This window comes from Limulus polyphemus, unplaced genomic scaffold (genome assembly GCF_000517525.1).
Source record: "Limulus polyphemus unplaced genomic scaffold, Limulus_polyphemus-2.1.2 Scaffold1257, whole genome shotgun sequence".
In the NCBI taxonomy this organism is placed as follows: domain Eukaryota; kingdom Metazoa; phylum Arthropoda; class Merostomata; order Xiphosura; family Limulidae; genus Limulus; species Limulus polyphemus.
Window position 1 is genome coordinate 120,633 of NW_013666867.1, and position 20,207 is coordinate 140,839.

The 20,207-nt window shown below is 32.3% G+C and overlaps 1 protein-coding gene across 3 annotated transcripts in view; it reads right to left on the reverse strand.

The window, feature by feature from the left end:
* Nucleotides 1-14,253: 14,253 nt before the first annotated feature.
* Nucleotides 14,254-20,207, reverse strand: part of LOC106462813 (growth factor receptor-bound protein 14-like) — a 55,766-nt gene continuing 49,812 nt past the window's right edge. For 2 of the 3 annotated variants that reach the window (XM_013922773.2, XM_022390181.1), the window contains one exon: nt 14,254-19,374. In XM_013922773.2, coding sequence (XP_013778227.1) covers nt 19,210-19,374 — 165 coding nt within the window. In that variant the 3' untranslated portion in view covers nt 14,254-19,209. The remainder of the gene's footprint in view (nt 19,375-20,207) is intronic. The other variant, XM_022390182.1, reaches the window with a different exon arrangement.

A 20,207-nucleotide genomic window follows, 5' to 3' on the forward strand; every position in this document is an offset into this window, starting at 1 on the left:
CATTCTAGAGCATCCATGATAACTTCGAACATCTCAGAAAGTATTAAAACATGAATCCTTTAAAACCTTCATGGTCAAGCTTCCATATTATTTGTAAAATAATTTTGGCAGCGTTGAAATCAGTTTTTGGAAACCGAGTGTGCTGTTGTCGGCGCGGTTGAAGAAAGGTAAATCGAAATTTTATAACATTTTCTTAATTCAGTGTCATTGTGCGCACATCATTTTTTAACGGGAAATACATATATATATGTGTATCTAAGTATACTTTTGTTCATGGTTTCAGTTTGCTTGATATCTATATAATAATCTTCAGCACACTATACGGATTAACATAGAACACTGTACCTATATATTTGATTATAATAATAATAATATTTTTTGATCAGTTTTCTGTTCAACTCTATTATAACATTGTGCGCACGTAATTTTTTAACACGAAATACATATATACGTGTATCTAAGCATACTTTTGTTCGTAGTTTCAGTTTGCTTGATTTCTATATGATATTCGTGCGGCACTCTATACGGATTAACAAAGAACACTGTACTCATATATTTGATTATAATATTAATGATATTTTTGGATCAGTTTTCTGTTCAACAACATCACTACAGGTATTTAAATATGAAAACAAAGTACTGGATTCAACGAATAAAAGAACTAATTGATGAATATGAATAAACATATCACGCACATATCCTAAAAATGCTACAAGATTTACAGAACTTCAAAATCCCAAGTTTTTACAACTACTAGTACATATTTATCTACCTGCTCGCTCGCATGATACACTTGGCAATTTATTAAACGAGTAGCATACAGTTTAAAAACATCTTATACAGTAGGAACAGCTGTCTGTCCCATGATGGAATGGTGGTCATTAATCAGCTGAACGACCTACCACCAGAAGGATCCGGTGGGCCATTTCCGAATTCCTCAGTGCTAGTCAGTGGCATACCAAAAGCAGATGTTTGTCCATTAGTATAGTCTTCACATTCCTTTTGAGTAGCGTTGACGTTCGAAACTTTAATGACGACTTAAGTAGACAGAAGTCAACTGAAATGCCCCGTTTTGAATTTTTTATTCTTTTTAACTGAATCCGATACAAATGTGGGTAGTTTCGTAGTTTGTCGATTACTCGTTTCTTACTTACGACATCGTCGTGTTTCTGTAAAACTTGTTTTACTGAGAAATGTTACATGGCTGCCGAGTTTCCTTATTTGTTGTTTGCCATCTAATGACGAGCTTAAAAGTTTGTGGTTGAATAAAAAAGAAAATTAATTATGGTGCAAGCAAGCCTATTCAATTTGTGTATTTTATTAAGAAACTATCACGTGTAATAATGAACTTGAAGCAATGATTTCTGGTGCAAAAAGAAATTATTACAAAAACAAATTAAGTGTCTCTTTTGCACTTTTTATTATGCAATATGTTCTCATTACAAGCGTAATTTCATTACTTAATTCTATGGAATATTTTATGATTAGCTTTATTTGATCAGAATTGGAATATTATTTTCTATAAAAATCCTATACATTAAAATACTAAAAGATTTCATAGACATGAATTTTTCACAGAAACATTTTAATTATATATTTTATCTAATCACTTTAGAAACATATATATATATATACATTTTGTTGTACTACCTAATATCCTTAACCTAGAGTCATAACGCGCCCAATGTTCATTATTAAATAAAAAATAGATCATAAAAACCTTGTATATTCTAGTGAAGGACCTATTGGTGCTATCTCCCTGTGACTCTGGGGTAAGCCTGTGGACAAACACTAAAAATATGCTTTCAGTGTCAGGGGTGGGCAAAACACAGGTAGCCCTTCGTTGTTTTGTGCTTAACAACAAACATGCAAAAACCATTAGAGATTAATTTTTCCAATTGATCATTACTTTAAAATGTACTAAAATGACCGACAAACAGAAATAAAGTAGTTTATAGCCTAAAACATAAACGTATTTTAAAAACAACCCAGTATATGTCGCTGTCATGTCAAAACCGTGTACGTAAAAAAAACTCAATTTTACAGGAGAAGATAAAAAATGTTTCATTTCAAAACAATAAGCCTTACTTTCCACAAAATATATAATATTATTTAAAAGTGTTTTTTTATATTATTTTAATCTCGATACTCTACCCAAAGCTGTCAATCTATGAAAAAAAATAATAATAATTTGACTTACAAAGTTTTTCTCAAACAATTTCTGTGACTAAGGAGGATTTCATTTTAACCATTTTTATACACAGTATAGAATTCTGGTCAATTATATGATGTATGGAATACTGAAATCATCTAATACAAAGTTTTAAACTGTTATAACATCAGGTTATGCCACTTAACTCAGATTTCTGGTTTAATGAAACTTGTATTTATATATTGAAAGGTTATTTATAAATGCATTGATAAACAGTACAATAATATTGTGGAAACAACAGGAAAGTTATACATTATACCGTACAATATCACTTTTTTTTTCCGAACAGATCATTTTGTAGAGATAATAGATTGGGTAGCTTCAGCCTCTATTTGTAAATGATCTTAAACACAAACATACTTGTTAGCTACACCACCGTAGAGTCCGCCAAAATTGGATAATGGAGCTCAGTTTGATACAATGTTGTGAGTTGTGTTCTACCTCACTGTTATGGATATCCTAAACTAAATGTGTTTTATCCTAACAGGAGACAACTTAAGAGTATCATTACAAACATTAAAACATTTTTTCTTGTTTTTATATGAGATACATATAATTAATCTTCTGGTTTTAATATTTCCGTTCGACTAAAAACAGAAACTTTTAGGGCTACTCAAGAAGGAGGGAAACAACACACTCCAGAAAGAAGTTGTATTTTCCTTATGTAATCACGAGAAGAGACAACTGTGATACTACAGTATTTTTACATAATAATTAGATATTCAAATATAATATTAAATCAAAATAATAAAAATTCCACAGTAAGTTACTGTTTTTTTTTGTTGCAACATTGTTGTTGAGCTAATACTTAAATTACATAGCAACAATATCAATTACAGAAATAATTAATAGTCATTATATCATCATTTTTGCAACGTTATGACAGAAAATAAAAGAATTATAAGGATATATTTAATTGGTTTATCAGAAATATGGTATCAGTACTATAAAATAGTTCTTAATCGTAAAAAAAGAATATACCGGCGTTAAAAATGGCCAATTGATCATCATCATAATTATATATTATACAACAAAATTCATCGTCCAGATGTGATATTTTAATATATCAAAGTGGTGAATTTTTTCAACCATTCTATTATCGATCACATGCATTTCTAACTCTTTCTGAAAACAGTGCATTTCTGAAGCAAACTTAACAATTAGAAAAAGAACGAACTGATATGAAATTGTTTTAATGTCTACATTGTCACAATTTACTGTCATATTACGTTTTTTTATCATTCACAACATGCATTGTAGTTTCGATTCAGGAATACGTGGGGTCGAAACTACAAAAGTTAAGTTATGTGAGATGCAATGTTTTTATAATGCGACAAATCAGTAAAAATGGATGTACATGGCTTTGACATGAATGTCACAATAAATTAATTATAATATACACTTGACACTTAAAGGAATTTGTTTAAAAAGCCACGAGCGGCTAATATGACATAGTAGTGTCCTCTGTTGGTTAGCTATGAAACTAAAACTCCTAATTGCATATATCACATCCATATTTTAAAATTGAAAGAAAACATTACTCCGTTTGCAATGAATCGAAAAAACAAATGTAGTAAATGTAGTATTTATCAATAACTTTGTCACTCTAGCATGGAAAACGAAGTAACCAAGAAAAACCGAAAAACAATAAGCCGATTTGGCAACATAGCCAACTTAGTATGCACACCCATCTTGTTTCTATGACGTCTCAATTCTCTGAATTTTGAGATATAAACATTCTGAAGCAGACATAGCAGTATATGTACCACCTTCCAATAATTATATAAATTTCTAAGAGCTGGATGGATTTCCCTTATTTTCATCTGTAAGCTTATTTTCTGTCCTATCCTGTGGAAGAGTTTGGAATTTTTAAAAGTATGATATATGTATCTATGTATAAGCAAAGTATGTTTTATTATATGTTTGATAGAAAAACTTAAACTTCTATGCAGGATTTTATTCAAATATGATTTAAGTTCATTAATTGTCATTTTCTGTTTGTTTTGATAAAGAACTCTATGTGAAATAAGAACGATAAATAATAAAATAGACATTTACCATGACATTTATTTTATAGGTAGTTAAAGCAACTCTATTAACAGAACATCATTACTTTGGACACAATTTACTCAAAAAAGCTAAATAAATGATGAAGTTTTAATTTGATTTAATTTTGACATTATTACAAAAATTTAAGAAAAAGAAACAGGATGTGTGTTTGTGTGTTAAAAATAATGAACTTACCCAAGCATCACGCGCATATAACTAGTTTTTATACCATAAGCTACGGACGTGCTCACTGTTTGAAATTATTCTCCTAAAATGTAAGATTCTTGTTTTGTTTTGAATTTCGCGCAAAGCTACACGAGGGCTATCTGCGCTAGCCGTCCCTAATTTAGCAGTGTAAGACCAGAGGGAAGGCAGCTAGTCATCACCACCCACCGCCAACTATTGGGCTACTCTTTTACCAACGAATAGTAGAATTGACCGTCACATTATAACGCCCCCACGGCTGAAAGGGCGAGCATGTTTGGTGTGACGGGGATTCGAACCCGCGACCCGCAGATTGCGAGTCGAGTGCCCTAACCTCCTGGCCATGCCGGGCCAAAATGTAAGAAAACTGTTAATCTCAGTTTAACATATCAGCCGTTAGGCTATTCACTCCAACGATGGTTAACTTTACGTTTTCTAACCTTCTTCTGACCGAAACTCTCTTTCACTTGGTTTTACAATTGGCTCTCTTCCCACCCTCTGGTCTATCGTCAGGTCGCTGCTTTTTATATCTCTCAAAAAACAATCATGAAATATTAACTCACAAAATAGATTAATTAATATTACCTACACTAAACAGTCTTTCATATCTGACAATGATCACTAATGACTCATCGGTATTTTAAACTGTTTTTGAAAATTATTGTCAAATCATTTTAAATTGTTTGCTTTTATTATAAGAAACTAAAAAAATTATGTTTGGTATTTAGAATTTTTTTCAGAAAAACAAACTGCAGACCATTTAATGTGTTTTACCGTTTTCTGAGTTGAAATTTGTAGCGTAGTACTGCCACTGTTTTCTTAGGTGTTGATAAAAACCAACATTAACATCATTTCGTACAATAGTTTACGACATAATTTATTCCATGTCAGTATTAATCTAGCTCTAATTCGTTGGAGTTCGATTCTGTTTTTTAAAGGGTCGTTCCCAAATTCTCAAGCTTTTATGATAAGCCTGATAACTCTGTATACTTCTTTGCCTGAAATAATATGCGATCCTCCAATATGTGGGAAAGTGAGTCCTTTTAGGAATTTTATTGGGGTATTGGTGGACTAGTGGTTTCATCTGCTGGCTCCTGGAAAGGGGGCTGGACCAAACCAAAGTGTTTCTATTGTCGATGGGGAATAACTAACTGTTCCTGGTATGCAGTTCTTCCCATCTCTCTTAATTGTATTGATAGGTCTACTCATCTAGTCACTGGGTATATTCATGCCTTAGGTGCTTCATTTTGTAGACTTGTTCGAAGTGGATTCACATATCCGCAAGAGCAATTATTGACAGCTCTCTCCTCTAATAGATTCATTGAGTCGGCAACTCAAGAAGGCCAATTTCGAAGGTTATAGATGAAACCATTATTATATAAAATAAATTCTAATGGTTATATCTTAGCGTGTTTAGTGTACTTTTGACCCCTGTGACATATATATGTTTTTAACTTGACTTTTCTATAACATATTTTGCTAAATTTGTCAAAATTTGCTTATTCCAATCTACGATTTTTTCAAAGATGTTCGCTACAAGTCACTTACATTTCTTTTTCCACATCTCTGAAAGTAAAAGTACTATTAGCTGTCTTTATCTTCTTGTTGGCCTATTGTGTGATAATGGCTTGCAATTTGAATAACCTCTCTTACAGAAAATAGCAAATATGGAACTTTTTAAAACAACAAGGTTTAACCGATCGTATTTTACAATTAATAATGAATCATTTGACACTTTATTGAATCTCTACCATGAGTTATCTTTCTTGAGGAAGAAAAGAAAAGATGAAAGTTAATGAAATTTTTGCACAAAAAATAACAACAAAAACAATCAAGCTAAAAACTTTTGATTTTTTTTTAAATTAATTGATTTGTTGATGTTTTCTAACATGTCTAGTCTTTCTGGCTGAAAAAAAGCAAACTTTTAGAAGAAAAGAAGAATAACATTAACTTTTAATCGTTTTAAATTTTTATGAAAAATTGCTTGTTGGAATTTCACAATCGATTTGATATTTTTGAAGGAGACTATCAAAATATTAGTTATGAAGATTTTTGCTAAATACATCAAATGCACGTAACGTTGTTAGAACGTTTGTTTGTTTGAAGTTAAGCACAAAGATACACAATGGGCTATCTGTGCTCTGCTCACCACGGGTATCGAAACCCATTTCTAGCGTTGTAAATTCGCAGACATACCGCTGTGCAACTGGGGGGACGTCCTTAGAAAAATTCCCGAATAGCTCAGCAGTAAGTCTGACAACTTATAACACTAAAAACCAGGTTTTGATACCCGTCGTCAGTACAACAAGAAACTTGGAAAATTAATCTAGTTTTTTTTTATATATATATATATGCCTAACCTTGAACAACCCTCAAGAGTTCCACTCGACTGAAAGCTTGGTGAACCACATTTTCTATTATCACATGTTGACTGATTTGCTAGATAATCCATTTGAGTAGGTCTTAAAAATTTTCTGGCATTTTGGTTAGGTGTGGAAATAAATATGTCGTAAATTTTTTTTTTTCTCTTTTGCTGATGGGAATTACTTAAGATCACACGTAGCTTTATTCTTTTGGGAGGAATAGCAAAACTTGAAGTTCATAAAACATTTCTAAACAAAGCTAGAACTTTCAGAATAACAGTGGTGTTTGTTGTGAGAATTTTTGGGCGTTCTTAGTTTTGTAGTCATGCAGATTGGACCTCAGTAGTCATACAGTCTAACTAAAAATTATATTTGCTTATCACTGACTGGTGGACTTCACCTTCCAAACTCATCTCTTTTCTCGTTACTAGCAACTCCAACCAATGAAGATGTTTGGTCCTGCTGGTTAGTGACAGACTATATTCTTTGTAAATAGCTTCTCATAATTTCTAATTTAGTAATTTACTCTGTGATATTCTTAGGCAGAGGTGAATTCAACTGTTAAGTTTCCTAACAACAAAACAAGATATTTAATGGAACTTGTTAAGTTAAATCAAGTAGTACGTAATTAATAATAAAATTAAAGAGTTTGAAACTATTATAGCACAACTGGAAACAGCACTTTATTTAACACAATCATTCACACTTGATCTTTATAGACGAACTATCAGCTTACCAGCAGATGAAGCGTTTGGTGTATTGACAAGAGACTAAAAATCACTGGCACAGTTGAAAAAAAAAGAGATAAGCTAATGAAGGACAAAATACATCAGATCTGCCTGAAGAACTGTCAACAAAGTGGTATGTCACTCTTCTAATGAGAAGTGAGAGTAGTGCATGTCATGCATGGCGATTTTGTCCATTGTTAGAAGCAAATCGGGCCAGTTGTTGCCTGGAAGGAGTTGGCTCGGAAACAAGCTACCATTTATTTCTGAGTTTGAGTAGTATAGCACTTGATACTATAGAGCACTTTTATAAAGTCCAGCTTTACGGTTGTGGCACAATTGTACTACAATTATTTTATTATTTTGAGCTGGTAGAAAACAAAACCATCTACTGGACTGAGTTCAAAGCTCAAAGTGAGGTATCCACAAAAACTTGTCCATAATAACATACGAACTGCACTTAAAAGGTATAACACTGTATGATAACTGTAGATCGTGAGGTAATTTTCAATTATAAAATCATTGAGAGCCTACAAAGTGAGCCATTGTGATACCACATAGGGGTTGGGGCTTTGAATCTGTAATTGAAGCCATTTCAGTGACATTAAAATTCGAAACATCCTTGTCAAGTAAGCTACAAAATAGGATGAAATCAGCTGCATTACAGCCTTCTCAGGAATGTGTTTCTGACATTTTAATGTTCCTTAAAGCTTAGAATCACTGACCTAAAACCTAATCAGGTGGTGCAGTACAGATGCATTGATTCCCCAGATTTGTTCTCGCTAATGGTAATAAGCACAAATTAAGTAGAGAAGCACGAACCCTTCTTCTTATTAATGTTGTCTTTCACAGAATGAAAGATGATACTTCTGATATTAAATCAAGAACTGGTATCTTAGGGATGAACTTGTTGTTGTACGTATAGGTTAGCATGGTCCAACGTACGGGTGATTGGAAAATCTGTGTAAAAATACTTCTAATAATGGCCAGTCAGAACTAAAGAGGAGTTGTCTGCATATCGGCATATAGGGGAGGATGTCATAGTTTCTGTTATTGCACTTGTGGTTTTCTGTGGTATTATGTGGAAAAAATTTAAAGTACTCCCACTGACTAGGATGGTAGCGAAAGCTATATGTGAAACACATTGTTTTCTGTCCAAAAACCAAGCTGTGCTTACCCATGTCATTTATCTGTTCAAGGACAATATTTATTCAATTTGTTGTTTATACAGAAGGTTGAGTATGCTACATTAAAACGTATTTGAACATACAAACTAGCATTTTACGTTGCATCCGTAGCTGATATAAAATTTCGGTGGAACAGAATGTATCATAAATATATTTTGATATTGCTTGGCATTTCGTAGGTAATGTGATTCCACGAAACATTTGTTGCTCTTGGGAAGGACATGTAACAGCCCTTTCCGACGCAAAATATTCATACACAAAGATAATAGAGATTTGTTCAAATTGGGTGTTTAGAATATCTAAGACATGGATATCCCTTGTGCTTAATGGCTTTGAAAACAAATGAATTTGGATTAACTTAAGTTACTATAACCATCCAGAAACAGACCTGCAACAAGTCGCACCATAGCCATGGTAATCAAAGTGCAGTGTCAAAAGTCATCCACGTGCCGCAGGCAAAATTCCGTTTGGAAAAACGACACAAGTCACGTGCACACAAGCTGTTTCTAAGGCCTATCCATTTAATAATTTCATGCCTCAAGTAGCTAGAAAATGAAATAGTTATTCTGTATGAAGACATCTGGTGAACTTCCTTTAATCACAAGCATTATCATTCAGATTAGTTCTTGATACAAGAATAGTTTAACTTGAAGGAACTTCAAAACAATGCTGTACTGTTGTTACTTACACACCCAAAGTTATGTAATAGTTATTATCACTAACCTGAGTTCAAACTGCTACTTGTAAATAAAAATGTTAAGAAATTATTAAGCAAAATTGTTCACTTTTGAAATATTCAGCTTTTTTAAAATTTAACAGATTACATCAAAACCAATGAAATTATCTGGTAGATCATAAGTTGTTATCAGCAGTTCTATTTTATATAAATAATTTCATTTTTTCTTAAGAGATATTTCAATTGTACCAAACTAAGCATATAAGTTCTTTAAATTAATGAAAACGTTGGTAATTCCATGCTTTTCATTATGTAATGTAAAACAAGCAGTTAAAATGCCTTTGAAAAAAAGTAGGAACGAACCTGTGTTATTGTTTGTCTTTGAATAAAAATAAGCATCGTGCAAAATAAGTTTAATATATCAGCTGTACTTTTCTGTTACTATATATATATCTTGGCTGTTATACAACTTATACAAATATTTATTTTATGACCTGGGGTTGCACAATATGGCAACATAAAGAATGGCTCCCTTGTTATGAAAATTCCTATTGTGGTATACAAATAGAATAGCCATAACCACCATACCAAAAATAAAAATATTTAGAAGCATAGCTGTACTTGCCTTCAGAAGAAAACACATTACAATGCAATTCTGACAAGGCCTCGCTTTTCCTTTCGCTATAGTTTAACCTACTGCATAGCTAATTTTCAAGTTTCTCTTACCAACCAGTATATAACAATAACTCCCTTGTTTTTTTAAAAAAAAGATCTGAAATATTCCTGCACTGGTCATTTGCAGCAATAAATTTCTAGCAAAGTTTTTGTTTCCTCTCCAAGTAAACAAGTTGTTATTGATGAATGTGAGAAACAGCTACATTGATTCATAGAATTACAAAGACAGGTCTTCAGCCTTCTAAGAGTATTGAAATTCCTTTCAGCTTCAGCAGAGGAAGCAGGAACAACTAACAATAACCTCACAAGGGCCTCAATCTGACCAAAAAGGCCAAGGTTCTCAGGCAGTATGCTCTTCAACCCGTTTTGCAGCTTCATTGCTGGAAATTTAGGTGTATTTTGAGATGAATATGTAATGACTCCCTGGTCATTTGTAGGTACAAGCCTTCCTGGTCGAAAGGCTTTCTGAACTGCACATATACAGTGTCTAGCAGCTTGAAGTACTCAGTTTTGTAGTACTCCAAAGGAGATATTGATACATGCACAACAACCTTATCAGTAAAGCATTTGGTTGATTTTCTCATATCTGGCAATTGAATTGGCTGGATATTCAAAACGTCGATTTATTCTGTTAATTTGCCATATGCTTTCCTCTATTCTTTTTTATTTGAGAGAGGTTTTGATACACTCCACAGAAACAACCATTTGTGTTCTTTATTGCAAAGAGATGTTCAGGCACTTGATCACTTCAGTGGCTAGGATTATTACTAGGCCAATTTTTCCCTCTTGAAATATTTCCAGAAGTTTATTTACTTTAGCTGATGAAACCACAATTTCTAAACTAAGTAACGCTGGCTCGTTCTGGTTAGCTCTCACCAAATGTGTGGGGCAAGGAATTTTCAAAGTAGTTTAGGATCTACGCTGAGAGTTTGTATTGCTCCAGATATTACCTTGAATTTCCCTGATTGTCCAATGAAGTGTCCCAACTCTTGAACCCACCGCAAAGAATCCTGAATCAAGGGAGAGGCTGTACAAGCTGCCTGAGTAATGAGATTTACACATTGAGGACCACAATGGACATATAGAGCTAGTGGTTGTTATTTTCTATGAAACGTTTATGCACCTCAGTATTGGCCTGATACATTTGTAGCACCATCGTATGTTTACCCATGAAAGCAGAAGGAGGTAGATTGAGTCACACTAAGACATCAGTGGTAACCTTAGATATTCTTTCTCCTTTTGTTCAAGACATTTCATAGAGACCTACAAATTCTTCATAAGGTATCAACTCTTGATCTGCAAAGCGGTGGCAGATAAACTCTTGTTTCTTGCCAGATGTATCTTGTGTTCCATTAATGATCACTGAATATTACAGTAGTGGCAGATAACTGATTTGCTTTGCAATATCTCACACAATGGAGTTACCCTTTGGACCCAGGATCTCATTTTGATTTTTAGGGCAGGGATAATCCTCACTATGCGCCAACCACATACAGAATTTGGGATCATTCTCTGACCTCAACTTCAGCAGATAGCTTATATTCACCCCCTTTTCCTCGTGACCTCTAAAAGCCAACTCTTGATGTTCCAGAAACTGCACTGTGCTTACAATCCTCAACAGGCAAGATTTTACCTGATGAATCCAAGTTTCCAATGAACAGCAACTGCCTGTTGTAGAAACCTACAAATGTAGAGGACAACGTTTGGAAAGTATTCCGCCTTTCATCTTCAGATTTTACCTCTTGTTGCTATTACACCAAAGCACTAGAGAGCTGGGTATCTTTTGATCTTGCCTCCTGAACATGAGTTTCCACCATTACATTATGCAATTGACAATCAGCATGCTTGACAAACTTCTCTAGGCTATTTTTTTTTCCAATTTCTATATTTTTAGGATACAAATGCAGGGTCTGCATTTTTGGCAAGTGGTGACTTTTTTTACCACTGAAAGCTTTTTTGCAATAAAGGCATAACACCCCTAAGGTATTGCAGCTACTCTTTCTATCTCTAAGGTAATCAGTGTACTTAAAAATAACAACAAAGTATAGTAATGGGAAGTTTGGTGCCATGACCTCAGAATTTGTATTTGTGAAATATTCTGTGTTTCCTTAATGGGTATATTTCTGCACTTCTTGGCTACACTACAGTCCTTGTTTGAAAGGAGATGACAGAAAATGTTATGCAGGGTTGAACTGGGTTTCTTATCTGACTGTACTGAAGGAACAGATTAGATATAAATTGACAGAAAAAAAAACATTATTCTTCATTGTACAAAATTCAAACACAACTTAGCAGGGCATGTACACTTGGTCAATAAGCAGTTTTAATTTCTAGAGAAAATCTTTATCATCCAAAATCTGACTGAGAATGAATTAATTGTTATATACAAAACAATAGTCATCCATTACCCAAGTCACTCTTGGTTATCCCACAAGTAAAAATATGGAAACATTATCTCCAGACAACATCAAAGCTTTATAAAGTTAACCTTCCTATAGAGACTACACGGTATAAAAAAATATATGTAGTTCTACAGAGAAGTCTTCCATTGGAAAGAGAAATGAACCAGGACTACGTGCAACTAGAACAACAACAACTTAGTCACATTCTAGAACCAGCTCTCTACTGATAAACCTACACATGTATGGCATATATACATGAAAAGAATAATAAATACTTGATAGGTTTCACATACCAGAGAAAATAAACTGGCTATAAATTTCAAAGTGTTATTAGTAGAATGTGGAGCTAATTAAAGGTTTTAAACCATTGGTATAGATAATCAGACACGTGGATGAGGCAGAGCATCATTCACAACACAAGCACATGACCACTGTCTGTTCATTCTGGCTTATTGCAATTGTAGGATACCTGTGTTAAGACCAAATATGATGTTCACAGTCACAACTGGATGCTGTGAGAGTGTACAGATCATGATGAATAATTTCACAAATCTTAGTGAGATGCATTACACTTACAGTAAAGCACAAAACATCTCACTTGTAATGATGCCAAGAATATGTCCAGTGAACAAAGAGTATATAGAGCAATATAATTTTTTTATAGATTAGTCAAGCTTCACTCTTCAGCCACATAACAATTGTATAATCATTTAGGAAGGAATCTGGAACCAAGTCCAACCTCATTATCATACAATTTGTTTGTTTCAAACAATCATGCAAAGCTATATAAGGGCTATTTGCACTATCCATCCCAATTCTTTAACTTATTAACTATTAGGCTACTGTAATATAATAGTAGGATTTGACCATCAATCTTATAATGCATTTATGGTACAAAAGTGCAGAGCATGTTGTTATGGCAATGAGATGTGAACCATGGGCCTTTAGATTCACAGTCCCTCACACTAACCACTAAGCCATGCCATATAATGACATGATACATAAGATAATGTTTGAAGTATCGGGTGAGAAAGAATAAATACTGTTGGAGGTACAGACCACTGCATCCTGCCAAATGGTAATGTTAATGCCAGACTTTATAAAGACTACATCATGTGGCCCTTATTTCAGCTTAATGGATAATAACATACACTTTCTTATGCTAAACTGATTGACACATTCCTTGAAGAGGTTGACCAAATAAACTGGCCTTCACCTTTATCATACTTTAATTCTTTTAAACTTATATGGAATGCTCTTGTGAGATGTGTCATGTTCTGTCAAATAATTACAAACATAAAGATGTCCTAGAAATAACTCCTTTAAAGGAGTGGTTAAGTACCTCATGACCCTATCAACACTGATTTTAAGCATGCAACATCAATGTCAGGCTGTCTTTACTGTGCATGGTGACCACACTCCATATTGAAGTGAAATGTCTTGAACTGTAAAGATGTAAATCTGTCCCTACCAAATGTTCATTTATGGGCGTACCTCAATGACCAAGTATTTGTATTTCATATGATATGACAGATAACCAAATACATGTTTTGCATAAAGAGTCCAAGGTTGTGATGAATATTATTTTTTAAAAGTATTTTTGCTTTGTCCTATCTAAAATATTATATACAATGTATTTTGTTTGGTGCAAGAAGAAACGAAGGGCCTTTCTTCACTTTTAGATGGCCCTAAACTGATAGTTGCTATAATTCCCTTGTAGTATATGGTGGACATTTAATTCTATTTGAACTGGAATTTACTTTTTTGTGCAATTTATTGATTGTAAAATACTTTCGTCAATTGTCACTAAAAATTTACTGTATACATGCCCAACATGTTTAAAAGAAAATTTAAATATTTACAGTATATCATTCAATTTGACCACATCTGCATAGTAGAATGCAAAATGTACTGTTATTATCATTTTATTTGGCAGTTCATGACTTATGATGAACAAAACAGCTTGATGAGTACTGTATGATTGAAATATGATGTACTCAAATTGACTGTTTTATTTTCTTAGTAATTACATACAAGAATTTTAAAAGTTAATAGATTTTATAAGGAGACCAAGTAACAATAACCTAATATCTTTTATGTGTGAATTCTAGCTAAAGAAACAAAGAAAAACAAAGTTGCTAAATTATAAGCTTTGCATTTCAAGAATATACAAACAAATACATACATATATGTTTGAAGTATCTTACATATTAATTATTAATCACTACTTACATAAGGCCTATAAAATTAAATGCTAATAAAATGAGCAAATCATATTATGGTGAAATGATTTAAGTTTACTGAAGAATTTTCACCTGTATGATTTTTCCAGATGTAAAAAAAAGAGCAGGGTTTATTTGAAAAAATTCTAGTTTTCAGGAGCTTTTGATGCAGTATTTGCTTAAACGTTGAATTATGAAAAACTACATAAATGTTCTAAATATGAGCTAATAGAACTTAGCTTAAATAATCTGAACAATGATGTACTGGTGTAAGATATTTCACAAAACACATTATTAGTGCCATTAAAAGTTCAAGAAAACTAGTACAATCAACTTTTAAATTTTCATTCTTTATATAAATGAAAGAGTCCAAATATGAAGAAAGAGTTTACAAAAGTTTTGTGCAAGTGTAACGACAAGAACTGAATTATGGAAGCAGAGTAAAATATTCCTATGCAGAGCAGAACCATAACTTATTAACACAGTAAAATAAATCATACATTTAATTTATCTTCATAAATTTCTGTGAGTTGATTGTCCTCTAGTGAACCAAGATGTTGATGTAAAATAAATACATATAATAAATAGAAAAAATATTAAGTAAAACAAATATCTGTTCCTTCACCTTAGTTCAAATATCTGTTTCTTTACCTTAGTTCAAATATCTGTTCCTTTAACTTAGTTCAAATATCTGTTCCTTTAACTTAGTTCAAATATCTGTTCCTTTACCTTAGTTCAAATATCTGTTCCTTTAACTTAGTTCAAATATCTGTTCCTTTAACTTAGTTCAAATATCTATTCCTTCACCTTAGTTCAAATATCTATTCCTTTACCTTAGTTCAAATATCTGTTCCTTTACCTTAGTTCAAATATCTGTTCCTTTACTTTAGTTCAAATATCTCTTTCTTTACCTTAGTTCAAATATCTCTTCCTTCACCTTAGTTCAAATATCTCTTCCTTCACCTTAGTTCAAATATCTGTTCCTTTACCTTAGTTCAAATATCTGTTCCTTTACCTTAGTTCAAATATCTGTCCCTTTAACTTAGTTCAAATAGCTGTTCTTTTAACTTAGTTCAAATATCTGTTCCTTTACCTTAGATCAAATATCTATTCCTTTATCTTAGTTCAAATATCTGTTCCTTTATCTTAGTTCAAATATCTGTTCCTTTACCTTAGTTCAAATATGTATTCCTTTACCTTAGTTCAAATATCTCTTCCTTTACCTTAGTTAAAATATCTGTTCAAAGGTATCACAGGCATATATATATATATAATGAGTTAAGTTATTGTGAATTTTGTTTAAAATGTTAGTTTTAGGTTACAAAATTCTTAAAATATATCCAGAATGTATTTTCAGATACAACTCTCAATGTAATACCGTACTCAAAAAAAACACATGTTAGCAAATACTCTAATAACAATCATTCCAGATAATTCTGTAAAACTTAATCTAGTGGCAAAAACAGATAAGTACATTTAATCACTACAGCTCTTAACCCTGACATCTCCTAAAGTAAAACTAGTCCTAAGACAAATAATTAAAAATTGTCTTTTAATACATGCATTATAACCTGCAACTGTTTTGTGAGTTTGAATATTTCTGCTTAGCAGGACATTGTATGTTATTTAAAAAAACAACTATTAAAAGATATATTTTTCAACTCTCACTCTTTAAATGTATATTAGAAAACATTAAAGTAAACAATGATGTATGTCCTATTTTTTAATAAGGTTAAAAGACTTCACTTGTCCTAAAATCCAATCAATAAGGAGAAATGAAAAGAAGTTGGCTAGCTCACATGCAGCAGACAAAAAATCTATTCAAACAAAGATTTAAAAGCCTCATGTTTGGTGCAGACATTCCTATTCACTTGCTATTACATTGCCTTGTAAGAAACAATGGGCAAATATAGTAAAATATGCACAACTTTCTTTTAAAAGCCATTAAAACAGTGTTTTTAGCAGTATTAGGTTTCACCGTTGAATATGAATATAAACTTATTTCATGGTGAAAAGCCTAAAGGAGATGGTGGTGTTTCCCTTCCCGATTGTTGTGATGAATCAGATTGTTAACAATTCATCTAATGATGAAACTATGCGTGACTTGATGATCATCAAGTATTGGGTAATTATTAATAGTTTTAAAATTATAACTAATTACTATTTATGATTCTTTACACATAGAAAAAAAAAGTTAATATATTCACTCTTTAGGTTTATTACAAAGATTCAGTTAGTCTATTTCAACCAAGGATGGCCTTGTTCACAGCAACATCCACTGTTAAAAGGTATATAACTAGGAGAAGTCTATATATATACATATACATATCTCATCAGTTTATGTTTTGTGATTAATGATTCTGACTCATCTAAAGATGGCAGTGCAGTTTTGACACATCTGGAAATTGTGAAGGCCAGTCTTCAACTCCAGGTCATCATCTAATGAAGCATCCTCTAATTTGGGAAAACAGCTCTAGCAAGTACACTTACAGAAACTAAATGGCATGGTACTTTGCCTATAGTAACTAAGTAAAAGAACAAATAAATTACTTTAGATCTATATTGAAGACTGAGTCATTGAAACCACAGTGGACCAAACAAATCTTTTTGCAATACAATAAAATCAAGTGAACAAAGTTTAGTAATGATAAAAATGGATTGGAATACTTTTTTGGCATGTTTCATAAAAGTTATTAGTTTGTATTCATTTCTGTTGGAGCAATGACACTAAAACTGATCATGTTTTGTCTTATCAGTTGAATTTCCATTACCTAATTTAATTTCTGTCTGACTCAACCACAAGCATAAACTTACCATTCAAACTGATTTCTTTCTTCAAGTCATATTTGAGTTGCATATGAAGTTACACATATGTGTGTGTGTTTGTGAGTATTGATTCAATTTAAGTTGGTCTGCTAGTAAACAGAGAATCTCATATTAAATGATCAATATATAACTGAATAACATGTTAAATAACCTAGTACAGCCAGCACTAGGTAACAGCTAAAAAACTATAGTGGTGAAAGAATATGAGAATGTCGTAGTGCCACCATTTATCAAAACAAATAGAAAAGGACTCACTCAACCTATTCCAACAACAATTGTCCACTTTGACAACATTAGACATTGGCCCGTTTTAGCCCAAAAAATAAAAACTGTTTCACACGCTTCATAACTTATACAGTATTGTATAATTTTTTCTCAATATTGCTTCAACTTAAAAAAGCCCTAATCTTGTTATAAGTAAAAATATATAATTTCTACAGTTTGTCTTTTATATATGTTTAAAATGTATTATCATAAAGAAGACCATAAAGAGTTAACACGATCTTGATGATAACATTTTGTTTTTTCTGAAGCATCCACTTTTCAAATTAAATTTTTCTGCTTTCAGTCAACTTTTAGATAAATTTGTCATTTTTTAAATAAACAAATAACTACCAAGTAATTCAAAATTCCAGCTTTCTCTTAATAATTCTAAATATATTTACTGTAATTTTATTTCAATTTCATAATTTTATTACGCTAACTTTTGTGAAATTTTAGCAGGAGAACTGATAGTACTGACTAATGTTACTTACAGTTGAATTGAAACATATAAGAGGTAACAGATGGCTAGCTAATCTTTATATAAATTCAATGATATATAAGAAATTTGTTGAAAACACGCTTATTATAGCATTATAAAAAGCAACATGGAAACTAGGCATATACAGTTACCTTTGTTCATTACTGTAGGGATGTGAGGTAGCACTACGAAAAAATTAAGCATATGTTGCCACTAATTGCAGTATTTAAAAGTTTATTTATGAAGCTGAATGTCTGGGGTTTTGTTAAAATTGAATTTTTTTTTACTAAACAATCTGATTTCTTTACTATTAAGTGCACATCTTTTTACATCTTTTCAAATCAAGTAAATTTACAGCCACCACAATCTTTGTTGAACAATGTACTTAGGAAAAAGTGCTGACTGAATAATGAATATATAACTAAATAACTTGTTAAATGATCTAGAACGGCCAGCACTAGGTAACATCTAAAATATCATTATTTAACTTTTCCTTTATTAATACTTTTAATGTTTCTCCAATGATTTGACCAGCATTGTGATTTACTACTGGTTAAATAGTAAGTAGCTGATATAACCTCTAAAAAGGCAACGATATATGAAAAACTTTGACTTTCATGTTGCCATAAAAGAAGAACTAAAATTTGTTCTCAGAACAATAAATCAATAAATAACTTTTGGAATACGCTATTACTTTAAACACATTCTTCTGTTCTTTACATACAGATCTCTTAGCACAAAAGAATCACAGATGGCACAATCAACTTCCTGTCAACAGTTTTAAAACAGTAGCACAAAATGTGCTCACTTGATCATTGAATGCTGTATCATACCATGAAATAAGTCTGATGTGTTATTAAAATACTCGTCTTACTTCAAATAATTATAACACACATACAGAAAATTCAGGCTTTATAATGTTCTCTTCAGAATGGAGATTGTTTTCTTTTTGGCTTATGGACAAAGAAGTGCTTAAGTTTTGTTGGCAAGCAGCCAAGGTTGAGCTGGTAGAACTCAACCAACTGCAGAAGATCATAAAACTTGGTTTTTCCACCATCCAGTGTGTAACATAGTTGATTTTTTTCCTCCATCTAGCAGATAAAAAGAAAAAGGTTATTGCCAACTTTTAAATGATTTGAATACATTTTTGAGTTTGATACAGACTAATCAAAAGTTAACTAATTAAAGCTCTACAAGCTTTAAATTACTAGAGAGCTTTATACAATACAATTTACTATTTTTGAACTATTAGGTCATCAAGAAATTAATGTTGCTTTTTTTTAGATGAAAAAACCCGTACATCTTACATAACAAAACAAAACATTTATTAAATGAAATAGTCTCCACTCTTATCAATGATGTTTTTCCATCTTAAAATTAGGTTGTTAATGTCCTGATTAAAGAAATCACTTGGCTTTGAAGCAAAAAAACATGTCGATGTCCTCTTTAACATCTTCGACATTTGCAAATGTTTTCCCATTAAGGTGTTGTTGCAGCGAACAAAAAAAGATAGTAATCTGATGATGCCATAGCTGGAGAATATGGTGGGTGGGGGAGAACTTCTTGTGTTGCGTCAAACATGCCATATGTGAACGTACATTGTTGTGGAGAAGAAGAACACCTTTCTGATTGATGAGTGAAGGACGTTTCTGATGAAGGGCTTGATTTAAACATTCCAGTTGCTGTGGATTGAAGAGTTGAAAATAAATTACTCCTTTGATGTCTCACCAAATGCAAAGCATCACTTTCTGCAGATGGAGTTCAGGTTTTGGGGTTGGAAGTGGTTTTTGTCTAGTACTGAGCCATTGTTTTGGCATTTAATATTTGCATAAAAAATCCATTTTTCATCACTGGTGACAACTCTGTCCAAAAATGGTTCATGCGCAGTACACGCTAGAAGAGACGATGCAACATTCACACGTTG